The sequence below is a fragment of the Oncorhynchus keta genome, unplaced genomic scaffold, assembly GCF_023373465.1.
Source record: "Oncorhynchus keta strain PuntledgeMale-10-30-2019 unplaced genomic scaffold, Oket_V2 Un_scaffold_9739_pilon_pilon, whole genome shotgun sequence".
In the NCBI taxonomy this organism is placed as follows: Eukaryota; Metazoa; Chordata; class Actinopteri; order Salmoniformes; family Salmonidae; genus Oncorhynchus; species Oncorhynchus keta.
This window is the reverse complement of record NW_026291018.1, coordinates 680,133-702,461: the sequence shown is the minus strand read 5'-3', so window position 1 is coordinate 702,461 and position 22,329 is coordinate 680,133. Positions and strand designations below refer to the sequence as shown.

At 41.6% G+C, this 22,329-nt stretch overlaps 1 protein-coding gene and 1 pseudogene across 2 annotated transcripts; one reads left to right on the top strand and one right to left on the bottom strand.

Annotated features, from left to right (window-relative positions):
- Positions 1 to 333: 333 nt before the first annotated feature.
- LOC127929677 (nuclear pore complex protein Nup85-like) lies at positions 334 to 15,616 on the bottom strand. Its single transcript, XM_052517781.1, is given in 20 exon segments — positions 334 to 521; positions 1,545 to 1,640; positions 1,976 to 2,127; positions 3,280 to 3,380; positions 4,485 to 4,602; positions 4,852 to 5,003; positions 5,286 to 5,351; positions 5,654 to 5,737; positions 5,978 to 6,084; positions 6,189 to 6,320; positions 9,007 to 9,129; positions 9,273 to 9,407; positions 13,041 to 13,162; positions 14,096 to 14,165; positions 14,386 to 14,429; positions 14,521 to 14,591; positions 14,788 to 14,932; positions 14,935 to 14,943; positions 15,053 to 15,146; positions 15,401 to 15,616. Coding segments are annotated over 20 exon segments (1,953 nt in total). The 5' UTR covers positions 15,434 to 15,616; the 3' UTR covers positions 334 to 422.
- A 765-nt stretch (positions 15,617 to 16,381) lies between these two features.
- Positions 16,382 to 21,888, top strand: LOC118374246 (small ubiquitin-related modifier 2-like; annotated as a pseudogene). Its single transcript, XR_008135735.1, has 4 exons — positions 16,382 to 16,539; positions 18,679 to 18,810; positions 20,891 to 20,961; positions 21,246 to 21,888. The product of XR_008135735.1 is annotated as a small ubiquitin-related modifier 2-like (transcript).
- The last annotated feature ends 441 nt before the right edge of the window (positions 21,889 to 22,329 follow it).

Sequence of the window (22,329 nt, the reverse complement as noted above, 5' to 3'; positions counted from 1 at the left end):
AGGAAATTGTTGACAGTGCAGTGTGCTTGTTGACAGTGCAGTGTGCTTGTTGACAGTGCAGTGTGCTTGTTGACAGTGCAGTGTGCTTGTTGACAGTGCAGTGTGCTTGTCGACAGTGCAGTGTGCTTGTTGACAGTGCAGGGTGCTTGTCGACAGTGCAGGGTGCTTGTTGACAGTGCAGTGTGCTTGTTGACAGTGCAGTGTGCTTGTTGACAGTGCAGTGTGCTTGTTGACAGTGCAGTGTGCTTGTTGACAGTGCAGTGTGCTTGTTGACAGTGCAGTGTGCTTGTTGACAGTGCAGTGTGCTTGTCCACATTTGAATCCAGGCCAGTGTTCATGTCAAAGCATTTCTTTATTATCAAATAGCACATTTTGATCAGACTTTATTTGTTTTATGTACAGTATAAAAAGATAAGTGCTCGTCAAACTTCCACTGTCCCCTCCTTCACTATGGCCATGGCCAGGTTACGAGCTAGCGCTAGCCGCAGGAGCTCAATCTTTGTCGTCTCGATGTCCTCATCCTGAAAACGCACAGGGAAACACATTTAATGGATCATCCTCATCAGAATGTTTTTAGTGATTCCATATTCAATATGATGTAATGGTGCAACTGGACCTTCACGCTTCAGCAAATAGGAAAGGAGGGCTGCTAAACAACAATGACAAATCATGACAAGAGCTTACCAAGAAAAACTTCCAAAAGGACTAATTCAAAGTAGAAAGGAGCACTCAAGAGAAAAGTGAGCTAAAATAAATATCAGATTTTTTGTTAAGTGCTCCAACTATTACTTTCTACCTTGAATGAATCCTTTTGGAAAATGTTCTTGGTAAGCCCTTCTCATAATTATATAATACTTGATGTTAATGAAACCAACAGTCACTTTTCTGGAATACAATATTCAAATTAGGTGACAATGGAACTGTGCGATTGGCTAGCTATGAAAAGTCTGTGCTAACCCCTCTCTGGAGCAGGGCCAGTTTAGCCCTGGGCTAAAGTTGATGTTAACCCATTTTAGAATGTGCAAGTGTGAATAGACGATTAGCCGTGGCTAAGGAAGCTCTTAGTGCAGTGTGAACAGTTGCTTAACCCGGGCTAAGGAAGCTCTTGGTGCAGTGTGAACAGTTGCTTAACCCGGGCTAAGGAAGCTCTTAACCCCGGGCTAAGGAGGCTCTTACAGTGTGAACAGTTGCTTAACCCGGCTAAGGGAAGCTCTGTGCAGTGTGAACAGTTGCTTAACCCGGCTAAGGAAGGCTCTTAGTACAGTGTGAACAGTTGCTTAACCCGGGCTAAGGAGGCTCTTAGTGCAGTGTGAACAGTTGCTTAACCTGGGGCTCTTAAGTGAACAGTTGCTTAACCCAGGCTAAGGAGGCTCTTAGTGCAGTGTGAACAGTTGCTAACCTGGGCTAACGAGGCTCTTAGTGCAGTGTGAACAGTTGCTAACCCCGGGCTAAGCAACTGTAGAGAGCATATTATAAAACAGTATTAGGAGATTGAAAGGGAAACAGACATTAGATAGAGGGTAAGGTGGTGTGTAACCCAGTACCTGCATGGGTCTGTCTGGGGTGGGAACACTCTTCCCGGAGGTCAGCTCCTCCAGACAGAACATCAGCTCATGAGTTTGATCAGCAGAGAAGATCACCTGCAAGAGGACAAGCCCAGAGATTAGCCAACTGACTGCAACAAAAGGCTATTAGCCTAAAGAGGCACCATCTACAAAACTACAAGCATATATTCAGACCTACAGATCTGATAGGAATCAATAAGGTAAGGAGATCTCTTAATTTAAATCATATTTATTATATAATATAATCTATTTTCTTTAAGATTACAAAGATGTTTCACAGTTCATATTTAGTTAGTAAACCAAAAAAAGGGAAATTCAATCTATGGAATATGCTACACATTAGGTAAGTAGAAAGAAGTTAATTTCAACGTTAAGTCAAGGATGTAAGTTAATGTTGTGGGCCAGTTGACCTCTTTCTGCTCCAGCAGGGGCAGGGCGTCGGTCAGCAGAGTCATCCAGAAGGAATGTGGGGCGATCTTGGCCGTCATCAGGGAGAGGAGGAGCTTGGCGGCATCCGAGAAACGCTTCTCGCCGTACAGCCGATGGAACTCACGGTACTTCCCTGCAGACATCAGGATCACATCCATCAAGGCAAAGCGTAGGAAAAACAGTTTCTCTACAGAAAGCGTTAACGCGCATTTCTTATTGGACATGTTCAGGTAGTCCATCCTGTTTCCGTCCGTAAATGGTGCCTAATGAATATGACCCAGGACAGGAGGGGAACAGAATGAACTAATGGATACAATCACATGATGCTCTCTCATTGGTATCACAGACACAGTATCAATGACATAAAATGTATTTGACACAGTTTTAAGTATAGAACTGAGAAGTGCACCGAATTCCCAGAAATGATGTGAGAACCATCTATCAGTCACACATGATGCCAGTTGGGACACCCAATATGGTCACTGTAGAATTGTTTAGAAATTGAATTGTCATTCTACTCACTACAGCACTGGTAGAACTTGTATGGCCTAAATGTAAATACACCGTGGTTCCACTTGATTGGTTAAGAACAAGATAACATTATATACATCATAGTTCTGCCTTCATGAGTGACTAATTGTAAGGTGAGACATTACACTCACGTTACATTTCCCCAGCTGTAGGTTATCATCAGCTGTTACAACAGTATTAGGCCACAGACTGCAGCCTTATATGGACCACTTTTCTCCTACGTGAGACAATCATTTAATAGAAAGGCCAAAATATAACATGGGTTTGATCCAGTGTGTGTGTGTGTGTGTGTGTGTGTGTGTGTGTGTGTGTGTGTGTGTGTGTGTGTGTGTGTGTGTGTGTGTGTGTGTGTGTGTGTGTGTGTGTGTGTGTGTGTGTGTGTGTGTGATGTGTGTGTGTGTGTGTGTGTGCGCATGTGAGTGATATGTGGCTGACTGAATGTCAAGTTAACATGCAAGACCAAGCAGGGCTCTACAATGCGACCATTTTACTGGCATATGCGCCTAAATATTTTGCTATGCGACCTGGAATTTTTATTGAAGAGCACCAGTGTGCCTAGAAAACGTAAATTCTAACTTTATTACCTCAAATATATCTAGATTTGTGCTCCTGAATTTCTTTGTGTGCACCTATATTTTTTAACTTAGCACACGTGCTCCTTGTAAAACAGCTTAGAGCCCTGCCAAGGAGTGTTGGCTTGTTTGTGTGTTCACAGTCCTTCATGTCTGTGTATGTACATGTTTGCACTCCATACCTAGAAAAGTAAGCCTGTCACTGAGCAGCATGGCTGGACCCAGGTTGTCAATCAGGTCCAGATCAGAGAAGGTCCCTTTGGCACAGTAGTCCTGGAGAAACCTGAGATACAGACCATAGAGATACAGACCATAGAGATACAGACCATAGAGATACAGACCATAGAGATACATCTATAGACCACAGAGATACAGTATATCTAGGATACAGACCATAGAGATACATCTATAGACCAGAGAGACACAGTATATCTAGGATACAGACCATAGAGATACATCTATAGACCAGAGAGACACATCTATAGACCAGAGAGACACATCTATAGACCAGAGAGACACAGTATATCTAGGATACAGACCATAGAGATACATCTATAGACCAGAGAGACACCGTATATCTAGGATACAGACCATAGAGATACATCTATAGACCAGAGAGACACAGTATATCTAGGATACAGACCATAGAGATACATCTATAGACCAGAGAGACACCGTATATCTAGGATACAGACCAGACCATAGAGATACATCTATAGACCAGAGAGACAGACCAGAGACACAGTATATCTAGGATACAGACCATATATCTATAGACCACAGAGATACAGACCATAGAGATACATCTATAGACCAGAGAGACACCGTATATCTAGGATACAGACCATAGAGATAAATCTATAGACCACAGAGATAAAGTATATCTAGGATACAGACCATAGAGATAAAGTATATCTAGGATACAGACCATAGAGATAAAGTATATCTAGGATACAGACCATAGAGATACATCTATAGACCACAGAGATACAGTATATCTAGGATACAGACCATAGAGATAAATCTATAGACCAGAGAGACACAGTATATCTAGGATACAGACGGGGTTAAACCCACGGAGGGTGGGGAGCGAGAGAGTGAGCGACTACAGGGTGGTCTGGTAGCTAGTGGTGTGGAAGCAGATGTCATGGGGGGACATCTTTGCTGCCCTTCTTGAAGTAATTCCAGATCTAACGTGGTGACTCCACTACGTAGCTTTCATCAACCCCCTCATGTTAGATCAGTGGTTACATCAAGGAAAGGAGGAAGGAAGAAGGAATTTTCTAAGTATTGAAAACAGGCCGACGACTGTCCAGCAAATAAAAACAGCATTCCTGAACAGGTCACATGGTCAGGATCAGTAAAACCTCCTGTAGACATACAGCACCTCTCTGATATGAGGGTGGCGAAGGCAGCATCTTTGGCTCTGATGCTCCAGGAGAGAGCAGAGCCCAGTCTGTTGTTCCTCAGGGCCTTCTTGGCCATGATCTTACAGATGCTCCTCACTGCAACACAGAGAGACACATTATACCAAAGAGTTAGGGGGTGATATCCACAACAGGCATGACAGAAATCAGGGGGAGTTTGAATGTATTTTCCACGTGTGTTTTAGTAAGTGTCCATGTTGAAATTGAGGGAGTGAGACAGAATGTGGGTCTCAGTGAGAGCTTCATGCATGAGAGTAAGATGGACAACTGTTTTGGATAAGAGCGCGTGAGTATGCGTGCATACGTACGTGTATACATCATATCTACCTTGTTCAGTCATCTGCCTCTGCTCACAGATCCTGATCACCTTCAGGGCCTTGCGCTCCGTATCCAGAGGAACACGCTCTATCTGTAGCTCCAGGTACACACGGCCAAACTCTGGACAGTGGTCAAAGTAGTCCACAGCCAGCTGCCACAGGCTGAGGACCAGAGAGAAATAGCTGGTTAATCATGCACAGCTTAACCGATCATCCAATAGGAGCAGCACTGGAGCAGGTCAAACAGGGGAAGAGGCCTACACGCGTAGCCGACAACACTCTCTAGAAAAGATAACTACTGAACACAGTGGACCTCAGCATGTGTAGTTTTGCAGACGTGACTATATATGTGACAGTTATCTATTACAAAAACAAACATGTTGGCACTGGGAGTTATGCATATAGTCCAATCTAATACTAACCAGACTAGTGGGTCTGTCTCACCTGTGATGGGTGAAGAGTCCTGAGGCGTACTCCAGCAGTAGAAACTCTCTCAGGTTGGAGCCAAAACTACAACAACACAGAGAACACATGTTATTATGGTCAACGGTGACGAAGGCTGCCACCGAAACACCTCCGTTTGTTCTGACCTCTGCTGCTAAAAAAAACACTAAATATTTCATTGCGTGTGGGTTCTTCCTTTATTTCAAGTGTATGCCCTTTGAATCCGGCACCCAAATACTTCCTGTTATCACAAACATTTGAGCTGAGCATGCCAACTTCACTTTCTATGATTCTGATCAATGTTACCATGAGAACAATATTGGCGGTTAATGTCACCCTTTCGTGGGACAGTAGTGTCCTTAACTTACTGTAGGTTGTGAGACTGGAGCAGTTTACAGTGGTCCAGCAGGTCAGTCAGATGCCCCACAAACCACCAGTTGTTGAGAGCAATGCTGGAAAGCACAAACAACATGTCATAAATATCACAAATTATGAAACTGAACAGTAGTTTACATGAGTGACAGAGGGGAAATCACATTGTGTGTCTAGCCCCCACATTTATTTCACCTTATCCACATTAACAGTTACTGTTACCTTAGCAACAACACAGCTACTCTCCCTGGGTTCTATACCATAGAAATATAATTCCTTTGGTTTCTGTATTTCTATGGTCGATAGAAGCTCCTCCTCACCTGCAGTCCTTGATGACCTGGTGGATGTCAAACTCAAAGGCTGCCAGCAGGATGCTGTCCAGGGGCTCTGGGACACTCCTCGTGTCCAGGAACATGTGCATGCTAGACTGGAACGCACACACATAGGACAGGACACTTACTCATAGTGTTGTGGTAAGTCCCAGGGCATACTAGTGCAACTCTGTATCATGTATAGTGTGGTAGTAAGTACCTGTGCGTAGTAGTGCAGCTCTGTGGGCTTGACAGTGGGGTGGGAGAACAGCAGTCTGGTGACCAGGAAGTGATACCAGGTACTCAGCAGCTCCTTGTACTCCAGGAGAACATCCTCATCACCAACCAGGATCTACATGGATAATTAGGAGGGTATGTTTAAACCATGGATGGATACTTATTTAGGAGGGTATGGATAATCCATGGATGGATACTTATTTAGGAGGGTATGGATAATCCATGGATGGATACTTATTTAGGAGGGTATGGATAATCCATGGATGGATACTTATTTAGAGGGTATGGATAATCCATGGATGGAGTATTTAGGAGGTATGGATAATCCATGGATGGATACTTTTAGGAGGTATGGATAATCCATGGATGGATAATTGGAGGGGATACTTATTTAGTATGGATAATCCATGGATGGATACTTATTTAGGAGGGTATGGATAATCCATGGATGGATACTTATTTAGGAGGTATGGATAATCCATGGATGGATAACCACATGATAACTTGTTTTGGATAATCCATGGATGGATGAATGTATCCATGGATGGATACATTTAGGAGGGTATGGATAATCATGGATGGATACTTATTTAGTATGGATAATCCATGGATGGATACAGACATGGATAATCCATGGATGGATGCATTTAGGAGGGTATGGATAATCCATGGATGGATACTTATTTAGGAGGGGTATGGATAATCCATGGATGGATACTTATTTAGCTCATAATCAGGATGGATACTTATTTAGGAGGGTATGGATAATCCAGGATGGATACATTTAGGATGGATACTATGGATAATCCATGGATGGATACTCCCATTTAGAGGGTATGGATAATCCATGGATGGATACTTATTTAGGAGGGTATGGATAATCCATGGATGGATACTTATTTAGGGGTAGGGTATGGATAATCCATGGATGGATACTTATTTAGGAGGGTATGGATAATCCATGGATGGATACTTATTTAGGAGGGTATGGATAATCCATGGATGGATACTTTTTAGGAGGGTATGGATAATCCATGGATGGATACTTATTTAGGAGGGTATGGATAATCCATGGATGGATACAGACCATTTAGGAAGGTATGATCCCTTATTTAGAGGGGGTATGGATAATCCATGGTTTATTTAGCCAGGTATGGATAATCCATGGATGGATACTTATTTAGGAAGGTATGGATAATCCATGGATGGATACTTATTTAGAGGGTATGGATAATCCATGGATGGATACTTATTTAGGAGGGTATGGATAATCCATGGATGGATATTTATTTAGGAGGGTATGTAATCCATGGATGGATGCTTATTTAGAGGGTATGGATAATCCATGGATGGATGCTTATTTAGGAGGGTATGGATAATCCATGGATGGATGCTTGTTTAGGAGGGTATGGATAATCCATGGATGGATACTTATTTAGGAGGGTATGGATAATCCATGGATGGATACTTATTTAGGAGGGTATGGATAATCCATGGATGGATACTTATTTAGGAGGGTATGGATAATCCATGGATGGATACTTATTTAGGAGGGTATGGATAATCCATGGATGGATGAATGTATCAACAGGTGGAACATATGGATAGTAGTTGGAAGAGACAGACAGCACCAACAAGAGATTATTTTAGCTCCTAAACCGTTCACGCTCACACAGATGCAGGTACAGAGCCAATGGACTCTACATGTACAGAGAGTTACTTTTGGCTACGGTATACATTGTATACTACAGGTAGCTACACTGACGACAAAACATTTAGCTCTTTATATGACAGACCAGGTGAAAGCTATGATCCCTTATTGAGGTCACCTGGTTTGCCAGCAGCATACCACCCTGCATACCACTGCTGACTTGCTTCTGAAGCGAAGCAGGGTTGGTCCTGGTCAGTTCCTGGATGGGAGACCAGATGCTGCTGGAAGTGGTGTTGGAGGGCCAGTAGGAAGCACTCTTTCCTCTGGTATAAAAAAATATCCCAATGCCCCAGGGCAGCGATTGGGGACACTGTCCTGTGTAGGGTGCCGTCTTTCGGGTTGGGACGTTAAACGGGTGTCCTTACTCTCTGAGGTCATTAAAGATCTCATGGCACTTATCGTAAGAGTAGGGGTGTTAACACCAGTGTCCTGGCTAAATTCCCAACCTGGCCCTCAAAAACCATCACGGTCACCTAATAATCCCCAGTTTACAATTGGCTCATTCATCCCCCTCCTCTTCCCTGTAACTATTCCCCAGGTCGTTGCTGTAAATGAGAACGTGTTCTCAGTCAACTTACCTGGTAAAATAACGGATAAATAAAAAAATTTAAAAAACCTTCAATCAGTGAAGATGAAGGGGAGGAGAGGTTAAAGAAGGATTTTTAAGCCTTGAAACATGGATTGTGTATATGTGCCATTTAGAGGGTGAATGGGCAAGACAAAACATTTAAGTGACTTTGAACAGGGTATGGTAGTAGGTGCCAGGCGCACTTTGAGTGTGTCAAGAACTGCAACGCTGCTGAGTTTCACGCTCAACAGTTTCCTGTGTGTGTCAAGAATGGTCCACCACCCAAATAACATCATGACAACTGTGGGAAGCATTGGAGTCAACATGGGCCAGCATCGCTGTGGAATGTTTGACACCTTGTAGAGTCCATGCCCCGATGAATTTAGACTGTTCTGAGGGCAAAAGGGGGTGCAACTCAATATTATGACAGTGTTCCTAATGTTTTGTACACTCTGTGTGTACCTGTCACCACACAGATGCAGGTAAAGTGTGCCAGGGCAGGTATTGGGCAGTTCCACTGACCTTACAGATGTCCTCCAGGTGGCGGTTGCTGGCAAAGGACTGGTCCTGGAGACAGTGGTCCACCTCCTCACGCCAGTGTCTCCACTTTACATCAAACTCTGTCAGGGTCTGAGTCTCACCAGGCTACAGTAAGATGTCATAGAGGAGAGAGCGCTAGAGTTACAACCATAGAGATACATATAATATACGTCTTCTACTTGATTCTGTGGTTAAAACTGGTTGCCGTTCAGGAGGTTGAAACGTTCAGATAGAAATGCACTATGTACATTGAAGATGGGCATCTTCATGAGCAAGTTGTCCAGCAGCTTGAACATGACCCTGGCTGCAGGCTGCAAAGCTGCCTGTTTCACCAGAACCTGCCTGGCCTCGTCCATCCGGCCCTGCAGCACGTAGCTGATCACCTGGAGACACAGAGGGGGGTTCAATAGGGGACAAAGAATATCTGCATACAGACTAGTGCACAAATAAACATGAATGGCAGATTACACAGACATAAGTTAAAGGAGTTCAACTGGGCAAAGAAAGTGTGCACAGATAAAATACATAGTAAATCAACGTGTTTATTTCAACCACATTGGAAGTAATCATGGAGAACCATTTAAAAAGGCAAATTCACTGGAGGTCTTGAGGATCCACTAAATGAGTTTTGATCAAACAGGGCTCTAAGCTGACAGTTTATTTTTTATAAGGAGCACATGTGCTCGTAAATTGAAAAGTGTAGGAGCACACAAAGAAATTAAGGAGCACAATGAAAGTATTTGAGCAAGTGTTATGATAAGAAATTAATAAAAGTTTAAGAATAAAAGTTTGTTGGAGTGTTCCATACTCAATCAATTACAATGTACGAGAGGTAGACCGATGAATCACAATGGCCGATTAATTAGGGCTGATTTCAAGTTTTCATAACAATCGGAAATCTGTATTTTTGGACACCGATTTTGCCATTTTTTTTTTACACCTTTATTTAATCTTTATTTAACTAGGCAAGTCAGTTAAGAACACATTCTTATTTTCAATGACGGCCTAGGAACAGTGGGTTAACTGCCTTGTTCAGGGGCAGAACGACACATTTTCACCTTGTCAGCTCAGGGATCCAATCTTGCAACCTTACAGTTAACTCGTCCAACGCTATAACCACCTGCCTCTCGTTGCACTCCACATGGAGACGGCATGTTACGCAAATGCAGTAAACCAAGGTAAGTTGCTAGCTAGCATTAAACTTAACTTATAAAAACAATCAATCATAATCACTAGTTAATTACACATGGTTGATGATATTACTAGATATTATCTAGCGTGTCCTGCATTGCATATAATCTGACTGAGCATACAAGCATACAAGTATCTGACTGAGCGGTGGTAGGCAGAAGCAGGCGTGCGTAAACATTCATTCAAACAGCACTTTCGTGCATTTTGCCAGCAGCTCTTCGTTGTGCGTCAAGCATTGCGCTGTTTATGAATGACTTCAAGCCTATCAACTCCCTAGATGAGGCTGGTGTAACCGAAGTGAAATGGCTAGCTAGTTAGTGCGCTCTAATAGCGTTTCAAACGTCACTCGCTCTGAGCCTGTGATTGTTTCCCTTGCTCTGCATGGGTAACGCGGCTTCGAGGGTGGCTGTTGTCGTTGTGTTCCTGGTTCGAGCCCAGGGAGGAGCGAGTCGAGGGATGGAAGCTATACTGTTACACTGGCAATACTAAAGTTCCTAAGAACATCCAATAGTCAAAGGTTAATGAAATACAAGTTGTATAGACGGAAATAGTCCTATAATTCCTATAATAACTACAACCTAAAACTTCTTACCTTGGAATATTCAAGACTCATGTTAAAAGGAACCACCAGCTTTCATATGTTCTCATGTTCTGAGCAAGGAACTTAAACATTAGCTTTCTCACTTAATTTCTTCTCCAACACTTAGTTTTGCATTATTTAAACCAAATTGAACATGTTTCATTATTTATTTGAGGCTAAATTGATTTTATCGATGTATTATATTAAGTTAATATAAGTGTTCATTCAGTATTGTTGTAATTGTCATTATTACAAAAAATATATAAATATATATATATAAAAATTATTACTATTGGTCCTCCAATAATCGGTGCTGAAAAATCATAATCGGTCAACCTCTACAATGTACCCTCCAATATGAGTCATTTAGGCGAGACAATGTTCAGCTGCCCCTTTGAGTTCCACGATGTCTCTTTGCTAGCAGTTGAGCAAAAGCTCAAACTAACATTGAAAAACCACAAAGCATGTGAACAAAACAATGTAAATAGCCAAGAAATATGAGAAGAAAGTCACACTTCAGTAGACTTTCAGGTGAAATCAACCAACTTCTACGCTGTGCGCTTCTAAAAATGTATTTTTTCAGCACTTCACGCACAGTGCTGCTCGAGGTGGGAAAGCTAAACTCAGCAAAAATAATACTCTGTCAACTGCGTTTATTTTCAGCAAACTTAACATGTGTAAATATTTGTATGAACACAACAAGATTCAAAAACAGACAAACTGAACAAGTTCCAGAGACATGATAAATGGAATAAATGTGTCCCTGAAAAAAGGGGAGGATCAAAAGTAACAGTCAGTATCTGGTGTGGCCACCAGCTGCATTAAGTACTGCAGTGCATCGCCTTCTCATGCTTCTCATGGACTGCACCAGATTTGCATGTTCTTGCTGTGAGATGATGTTACCCCAGTCTTCCACCAAGACACCTGTAAGTTCCCGGACATTTCTGGGGGGGGAATGGCCCTAGCCCTCTGATCCAACAGGTCTCAGGCGTGCTCAATGGGATTGAGATCCGGGCTCTTCGCTGGCCATGACAGAACACTGACCGTCCTGTCTTGAAGGAAATCAGCTATACTGCTTGTTCTGTGCGTGGTGGCATTGTCATGCTGGAGGGTCATGTCAGGAGGAGCCTGCAGGAAGGGTACCACATGAGGGAGCTGATGTCTTCCCTGTAACGCACAGCGATTCAACGATAAAGGCGAATCTGACCATTACTCCTGGTGAGACAAAACTGCGACTCGTCAGTGAAGAGCACTTTTTGCCAGTCCTGTCTGGGCCAGCGACGGTGGGTTTGTGCCCATAGGTGACATTGATGCCGGTGATGTCTGGTGAGGACCTGCATTACAACAGGCCTACAAGCCCTCAGTCCAGCCTCTTTCAGCTTAATGTGAACAGTCTGAGCACTAATGGAGGGATTGTGCATTCCTGGTTTAACTCGGGCAGTTGTTGTTGCCATCCTGTACCTGTTCCGCAGGTGTGATGTTCTGATGCACCAATCCTGTGCAGGTGTTGTACACGTGGTCTGCCACTGCGAGGACGATCCACAGTTCACCCTGTCTCCCTGTAGCGCTGTCTTAGGCATCTCACTGTATGGACATTGCAATTTATTGCCTTGAGCACATCTGCAGTCCTCATGCCTCCTTGCAGCATGCCTAAGGCACATTCACGCAGATGAGCAGGGACCCTGGGCATCTTTCTTTTGGTGTTTTTCAGAGTCAGTAGAAAGGCATCTTTAGTGTCCTAAGTTTTCATAACTGTGACCTTAATTGCCTACCGTCTGTAAGCTGTTAGTGTTTTAACAAACATTTCACAGGTGCATGTTCATTAATTGTTTATGGTTCATTGAACAAGCATGGGAAACAGAGATAAATCCTTTACAATTAAGATCTGTGAAGTTATTTGGATTTTTACGAATTATCTTTGAAAGACAGGGTCCTGGAAAAAGGGACGTTTCTTTTTTGCTGAGTTTATATGGTATTTGTAGTGCTGTGTGTGATTAGCTACCAGCTATGAAACAAAAACAGAAGGTTTACTTTGAAAATGGCTACGGCAGCATTTTTTGTGTTACTATGAATCACATGCTCGCTCATACATTACTTTTTCAGTTCATACACATCTATTTTTAGGCACATTTGAGTAAAATGGTCACGCTGTAGAGCCAAAAATCAGTCTGACGCATCTACGCACTGGGCCAATAGCGTTTTAAAAATGCAGAGAGAGACAGGAGAGGGGTGTATGTGTACGTACCACGTCCCAGTAGGCCTGGTGCTCTGCGGGGCTCTCACTCGCCAGCACCTCCCTGGCCTTCTCATCCACGTCAGCCTTGTGCAGCCTCACCCAGTCGAGCAGGTGGAGCACCAGGGAGCCAGCTAGAGGGTCACATACAACAAACAGGGTGCAGAAAATATTAAAGTTCTGTTCACACCATAGAGATAGATGACTCATCATGGATATAACCCCTTTTAGCGTGGACAATGAGGGCTTCCACCATTTAAGTTGTCAACTGGGTGGGGATTTATACGGGTTTGGACAGGGGTCGCGTTAGCTTTCAGAAATCAGCATTTTCAAAACTCAGACCATAATTTTTTTTGTGCATTTTTAACCATTTAACCTGCGTTTCATATTGAAAGTCAACCGTGCTTTTTGGCTTCACTAGAGTGAGCAGGGGCTTGCAACTATTGTTTCTTTACACAAAATACATTAGTGCAAAATCGTTTTCATCAGCTGACAGAGGTGCAACGCTATTTGGCAAACAGCCAGACATAATTAAATTAGCCTACAATAAAAAGGTATTTTTGCAAAGACGATGCATGGTCATCATATTTCTAATGTTTAGTTTGAAGTTAATACTGCATTTTAACTTGCTACTGGAGAAAAACTTAACTGGAAGAAAGTACCGGAGAAAAGTAGCCTACACATCAGCCAGGGCACTGATGATCCAATGACAAGAGCAAATATATTTCATCCATGTGGAGAAGTGGAACTGAAGCACAAAATTAGTAATTTTACAAATCATGATTATTTGAGCAAACCTGAAGCCTAGCAGAATTTACAATAAGAAGCATTTTAGATCTGTGTGAAAAATGCAGAATCCTACGTTAACGCGACCCCTGTGGGAGCAATCGGCCAATGATAAATAAGAAAATGGATTACGTTAAAATGGAGATGCCCATGCCCATTACAGACACTGTAATGGCACAGATACAAAGATTAGTCTTCTATCTAGCTCTATGGTTCACACCTAGATGATGCTTGTGTGTCCAATGCAACATCAAGGTTGACACACAAAATATAAACTCTACCTGGAGCTGCATCGATGAACAACACTTCACAAAGATTCCAGATCAGCTCGACTGCCAGCAGGATTGACACCTATCATGAAAAACAGGATAGAAGATTGTTGCCAAGGGAATCATCATGATACACTAAAACAGTCTGAGTTGTATAACATTACAACGGTGTTCATCTTCATCATTGATGCAAGATCATTTTCTCACGTTTGCTGATTCAATGTTATATTACTTGGGTTATGTTTCCTTGACATAAGGGTAAGTGGTTAGTCGAACTGAATAGACACAGACAGGTACTTTACCTGATTTCCATACTGTGTAGCCAATGCTGCATCTTGTGTAGAAACTGCAAAGTGAGAGGAAATAGCATGTTACTTAAGTCTGTCTATGAACTGCATTGATAAACATATAATTGTTGAAATGTTGCCATACTATACCTGCGACTTGCTGTAGTTCCTCCATGCATGCTCGAATCACAGACCTGTAGTTCTTGCTAATACTGACGAACCTGAATAAATAAGTGAAATTGATAAACGAGCACACCCATTACAATGCAAAACATTTAGATTACTATGAGATTAAGTCACACACATCACCACTGTTTGGTTATATTTAGAACCAGGAGTTTTTCCTGACCTCATGACAAAGGAAAACTCAGAGCCCTAGTTTGAATTACAAGAGAAAGTAGTCTATCCCATCCTTACTGGGGTTTCTTGTTCTTGCTGGGCAGATCCTCTCTGATCCTCTGCAGACCAACAAAGATGTGATGGGACTCATTGAAGAGTTTACGCAAAATAGGGGAATAGATGTCCTCATCTTTCCTGACCTCGTGGACAAAGGGACAACCCCTGCAGATCCACCTGAAGAGACGCACAGGGAGAGTGGGTTAGAGAGGAGGATGCTTTGTACTTTGACATGATTTGAGTCATGACTTTACGACCAAGTTATACATTCAACTCTCGTATCTACCTGATGCTTTGTAAATGGTCTCATAAACCAGGATATCTCCAGGACCCCACACAAATCCCAAGTGTTTTTGGTTGCTGTCGAACCCAGGGATAGGCTGAAAGAGAGAAACGTCTCGTTAGTTTATTTATGTGGACATAGCTAGGTGATTAGTATCTTTCAACCCACTGAAACGAGTCATCACCAATGACAAATAAACATTGTGCAGTGATGCCAGTATTATTGTGGACACTTGAGCTCAGAGACGTTTGAATGAAGTGTCAGCTAGTTAGCGAACTAACGTTAGCAAGTTGCATAGCCTGCCCTGGACACATTTTGATTCCACAACAACAGAGCACGAGCGGTACTTACAGTAGTTGTTGGCTCCACATCTACCTCCTCCATTACCACCCACTTTAATCAAATCAATAAGGTGAATCAATAAATATAACTTAATCCACGAGCGATACAAATACTGACATTTCAAATAATATAATACAGAAATTAGGCGCTTCAACCATTCAGCTGAAGGACCCCAAAGCGTGCGTATGTCTGATGTCATAGGAATTCTGTGTCGTGCCTGACTAGAAATGCAAGCTTGCACTAAAGGGAACACAATTACTCAGTTGTCAATTTGACAAGTAATGTCACCATGAGAATATATTATTCCAATGAATAAAATCAACTTATACCAATATCTACCAATTATAATGTTTTGGTACTAATTTGCTCAAAGTAGGAAGAACTTATGGCCACCAGATGCAAACAGTTATTTATTTACCCTAATGTGCAGATTTTAGTCATAATTAATTGTCGAATGAAATGCTCCTCATAACATTTAGGCTATTTTCAATGGCATAATAGGGAAATATGGCATTTTTACCATGTTGCACCATTCTGGACCTTATCAACATCCATCTAATACTGTGTGGGCAACATTAGTTTCTTGCTGGATCATGTCTATTTTGGTACAAGTACTGTACAACCAAATATTTCATTGTTCCATCTGTGGTACAACTGCAAAATTTGTTGGCTGAATGTTATGGTCTATAAAAACAAGATGGCTACTGAGGATCAGTCCTCTCTTCCATGACAAAATTCCAGAATGGTTTAAATTCCCAAACATTGACCTTTCAGTACACTTTCTTAAATAACCTGATTTTTATTGCGCAAATGTACAGCAATGGCACGGTTAACATCAAAGCATTAGGACTTTTTCGGTGAATATTTTCATAAAACAAAACAAAAGGGAACGTGTTATAAATGCGCGTGCACGTGTTACAGAAACGCGCATTACGACATTCCCGCCCTCTGCCAGCGCTCAACATCTTACCCTGTGACCGAGGTTGGCCAATGAATGTGAAGTACAGGGCACGAGCATGTGTTTGTGATCGCGCACGTAGGGCCGGTATTTTAATCGGGAGCGGGTACGTGCGCGTACACGTCTTTTTCGTTGTGTGGCGGCGTAGAGAAGCGCAAATAGAGTAACCATGGCTGACGAGAAACCCAAGGTGAGTTGCTTGAAAATATGCTTATATCTCATTACATTTTTTTTACATACATAACTCAAATAGAACTAAGGAAAAATGTACATGGAATATTTCCTTACTTGAGATCTTAGTAGACTCAAGTTTTGAAAATGCAAGTACTCCATTGGAGACACCGGAAGACCTGTGCACGCGCCTGCATGGGCGCGTGGCTTGCTGCTTGAATCGCAGCCAACTAGCGTTTGCTAGCTGAACATGACAGTAAGCAATGCATGCACTCTCTTCAGTTCTTAATCTTTTGTATTTGCAAATGTAATCTGACAAACTCAGTTCAGATCCAAGTGGTTGTATCAGTCATCACTTTGTCAATTTCTTCAGTTACAAACTTGTTACATTCATTCATGGCTACAGCAAGGGTCCCTCTCATCTGCTTATGGAGCCAGCTATCACAGCATGTTACAAATGAGTGAAATGGTGTGACTGAGACAGTGTTAAAAACCATGTTTATGTGTTTTCATGTGTAAAAGTATGATCAATATTTTGAAATGCATCAATCGTGTGTGTGTGTGTGTGTGTGTGTGTGTGTGTGTGTGTGTGTGTGTGTGTGTGTGTGTGTGTGTGTGTGTGACCAATGATCAGATGTTTGACACATACATGTTTAATATGTGTCCTCATTTGGATGAATTCCAGAATGTGTAAAGCACCTATCCTGTAGTCAAGCATGATAAATTCCACTCTGTAGACTAAACATTGTCCAAAAACACTTCTTGTCTCATTACATTGCCACAGCGCCATGACTTTTAGAACAAGTAAATAATAGTCAAGACAGATTAACTTGCATGTCACTGCTGAACTATCCAAGGCCCTTGTAAGTGTTCTATAAAACTTTAAATATTTGGTCTATTTTCACTGTTCAGAAACTGCTTATATTCAGACAGTACACTGCTGACAAATACTCTGTGTAAATGTTTCTGCTGGCCTAAAATCAATGATGGTCATATCAAGGTTGCCATTAGCCTGGGACCTGACTAATCATTTGCTTTGCATCAACTGTATCAGCCAAGCAACAATTGTATCTGATAGTCCCAGGCAAGGTTAACATTAGCTGCTTTTATCAACGCTAGTATTCACACACTAGCGTTACTAGGAATTACCTTGCAAAAAAATGGAATAGTCTGCAAGAATACAGAAGTTAAATCAAATTCAATTTCAACTTACTCTGTTGATTGTCTGTAGGGCTGGTCTTTATGCAGAGGGGACATTGAGGAAAAAACATCTTAATAGAACATTCAGAATTTCCAAACGTGGGTCTATTGTAGACCCAATTGCTCTCCCCTTACCTCGTGTCAAAATAAAAGTCCTGCACGGCCCCATACCAGCACAAAAGATAGCAAGAACTTTTATTTTGACAAGAGGTAAGCAGAGAGGAACTGACCTCGCTGAGGAACTGCATGGGTCGACAACAGATCCACGTTTGGAAAGTGTTTAATTATACGTTCCATTAGATGTTTGTTTTTTCTCAAATTCCCCCCAACATAAGGTCGAAGCCTACAGACAATCGGCAGAGTAAGATGAAGGTTAATTTTATTTAACTTCTGGCGGACTATTCTGTTTTTTGCAAGCTAATTCCCATCAACCCTAGTGTGTAAATACTAGCGTTTCTAAAAGCAGCTAGGTTACCTTATATTGTATTCAGTGTTTGTCTATATGAGCTAGCCATGTTTAAAGCTGCAATATGTCACTTTTTGGGTGACCTGACAAATTTCACATAGAAATGTGAGTTATAGATATGTCATTCTCATTGAAAGCAAGTCTAAGAAGTGTTAAATATGTTATGTGTGCTATTTCTATGCTTCCCATTCTTCAGTTTAGTTTTTAGTCTTTTACTTTTTTACTTTTGTACACCAGCTTCAAACAACTGAAAATACTATATTTTTGGTTATGGAAAAGATATTTCACAGCGGTTTAAATGGTACAATAATTCTCTACACTATTCTTGCTTTTGTTGTCACTTAAACTGAAATTAGGTGGACTATTTGACTTTTAACAGGCTTGATTATTTGTCACCTGTAATAGTGGGTATCATGGTAATTCTAGACATTACATTTATACAGTATCTGCGTTTCATCTCACTGAATACACCCCCAATGTTGTGTCCATCAGGAGGGAGTGAAAACAGAAAACAACGACCACATAAACCTGAAGGTGGCGGGACAGGATGGGTCGGTGGTGCAGTTCAAGATCAAGAGACACACGCCGCTCAGCAAACTCATGAAGGCGTACTGTGAGAGACAGGTGAGTCTGACATGGCAACCATGATGATGCCACTGAGTGCACAACATAAGCAGCGGTATCAGAGGGCAAGGTTGAGCTACTACCATATTGGTTATACCTATCAAGTCCTTTTGAATCTCCATAATGTGCCGAGGGGGTAGAGGTGGTTTCTGGAGAGAGGCCAAGCCATAAGCAACTAGCAGCACCTCTACCCTATACATAGGGCCAGGGCCAGTATTCATAAAGTGTCTAAGAGTGGGAGTGCTGATCAAGGATCAGGTCCCGCTCTGTCCATGTCATTTATTCATTGTGATCTAAACGGGCCAAGTCAAAACTGGTCCTATGTCATCATTCTCCTCCAGAGAGGAAGAGGAATGATTAATATTCCTGCACAATGTCTATTTAGAATTTATTATCGCACACTGTATTGCACAATTCCCTGGCACATTCGTAAATATCCTACTTCAATTCGTTTGAGTGCCTCCTTGTATCTTAGTAATATTTTAATCCTCGTTCTTATTTATTGAGTTTTCTTTTTTAGTAGTGTTTTATTTACTTCATTACTTTCCTATTGTCGAGAGGTGAACCTGTAATTAAGCATGTATTTGCACTGTGTACTCCACGTATGTCATGTGTACAGGTATATGACTAATAAACTTGAACTCTGAGATGCTTTATGACTATGGGCCCACAAACTTTTCCCTAATGACCTGACCTGAAAAAAGTCCTGACCCTAACTATGGGAATACAGGGATTGATGAAAGATGACAGCTCATATTATCCATTGAGGACAAGGAAACTCATTGAAGAGAGAACACAATACATGGACCATTTTATACACTTGTATCTCTTTGATCTGTTCACTGTCAGATGTAGTCTACATTGTCTGTGACAGGAGGCGAGCGCTATGGGCTGTGTTGTCTTCATCATATTATCATCTTCCTTTTCATCGTCCTAAATTATTCCAGTGTCCAGCTCTATGTGTGGTTAAGACCATTGGGCCAGTAACTGGAAGGTCGCTGGTTCGAATCCCCGAGCTGAATAGGTGAAATATATTTTTGGTGTCTTTGAGCAAGGCTCTTAACCCTAATTGCTCCTGTAAGTCGCTCTGGATAAAAGCGTCTGCTAAACGACTAAAATGTAATTTAGTAATGACTCTGTACTGTCCACTCTTCTGATTTTAGTTCTTGAAACACTTTTTATTTGGTCAAATACCCTTTATTTTAATATGCACCAAATGTACTTGTCATATTCAATGCAATGTGCATTAGTAAGGCTTAAGCTTAACTTGCCTATCTCTCTGGCTGTAGGCTGATTAGTAAATACTAAGCCTTACTGCTGAATCATTATGGCCAATCTGATCTGTGCTATTTATGAGCTTACAGGCTAATTGAGGGGATTTACACTGCATTACCTAATAAGTACTTTTAAAATAGGGTTTTTGGCTTTGGATTCTCCCAACATATCAAAGGTCTTTTTCTTCTCTTCCCTTGTGCACTTGGAGCTGTTCTGTTTTACATGTCTTTTTGAATGATTGTGTTCATGCTGCTTGCACTGGCAAGTACAGAGATGTAGAGATGGAGGCAGAGATGTAGCAACTGAGCCTTTGCTCTCTAGTGCTAGGCCTGTCTTATCCAGGCTTGCCCAGGCCTAATCTCAATGCAGTGTGTGTGTGCCCACCCATAATGGATCTTGTGTGTCTCTTTAGACCAGTGAAGTCATGAAGTAGGCCAGGCTCTACAGGCTTTGTTGAGTAGAAGCCACTTCCCTCCCTATCCTGTTGTTTCTTCCTTTATCTGATAAAAATGAGGTCGGCCAACGTGGATATGGAGTGGCAATATAGTAACGCCCTTCCCTATCTCCTCATCCCTTCCCTATCTCCTCATCCCTTCCTTTCTGCAGTGTTTTCATTCACAAAGTAGAGAAGCGACAGGAGTTGTTAAAGGAATGGCTAACCTTGCTTCCTCAGTGCCGTACACTATTAATGGATTGCTTGGCAAGGGTTGGGAAAACGTTGTTTTCTTTGGACATTTTACTTGGAGAGATTGTTTTGTGTCAAACAGTTTAATGGAATTTAGTATCTGTGTGTCTGTGTCTGTAGGGGTTGACAATTAGGCAAATCCGGTTCGGTTCGATGGACAGCCTATAAACGAGACAGACACACCTGCACAGGTAATCCTGGAGTCTCATGGGAGGAACTGATTTGTTACATCAATTCACTCTATTTCGCTTGAACAACACCATTCCAGCAATAATACATTAGACGTTCCTCCCTGTTTTGAGAATACCAATGAACATTTGTGCATGTCAAAAGAATGTTAAATGCAAAATGTCTTCTAACGAAAGTTTTCCATTCACTGCTAATTTATGTACATTTTTGTCATGAATGCCATGTCATCTAATGAAATCGGGTTTTTATATCAAATTGACTTAATTTCCTTCCTTTTTCCTGACAGTTGGAAATGGAGGATGAAGATACGATCGACGTTTTCCAGCAACAGACAGGAGGCCTCTACTAGCATGTCAAGTACTCCCCCACATCTTCCTCCACCCCCCAGACGGCTGCTTTGCAGCTTGTCCCATTTTCCACCACAGAACCAATACCATGCGGAAGACTTCCTGCTCACAGTTATACATAACTGTTGATGTATAGTGTTTTCATTCTTGCCTTTGTTTCCTTCCTGTTTTGTACATAAACAACCTCCTCTAAAACAACTCAGATTTGAGTAACATTCATACAAGGTGTGCTGCGAATAAACGCAACCAGATCCAGCTCTTAAAAAGTCCATTGTTTTGGTGACTTGTTGGTTCACTTATTCAGAGATCAAGAAAAGCTATTTTCCACCCGTTCACTGTTTGAGAATAAGACTGGTTTGTTATTCAACTTAATTTTCTGTTGTCGATTTCAGAAAATTGGTTTTATATCTTTTTTATATAGTAGTGGTTGTGTAGAATGAAACATGTCTTGAACATAGTTTGACTAGGCCATGCTTGTAATAAGGAAACCCTGAAGAGATGTTTTAGTCCAGGTAAACATCTGTATTGTCTCATAAATGTCTTGTTAAAATAAAGTTATTCTCTCTTTTTAACCAAACTCAATTCATTTTGTCTCTGTTTCGTTGGTGACTGGGTCATTAAAACTGGTGAAAATATTTGTAATCATTCATTTTAAGAGTGTGTCCTTGTGCGTACAACAGCTCATGCTCACCAATCCCCCTTTTCAGTATGAAAACATAATTATGGAGATTTTATCAGCGAAAAACCAACACAGTGATTGAACTGTAAAGCTTGATGATCTCCACTGACTGTATAAAATAAAACGTAGCAATGTTGGCACTGTCAGTGTAAAGAGTCACTCAAAATGGGGAAAGAGGATGTTAGGACAGACCAAACAAGTATAGTAACTCTTGAGTAACATTGTGTCCATACTCATCATCATTGGATAACATAGTGATACTGTAAAGATACTGACAGCATTTTTATCTAAATCAAGAACTAATATAAGATACAGAATGGGAATGAAACGGGTAGTAAAATAGC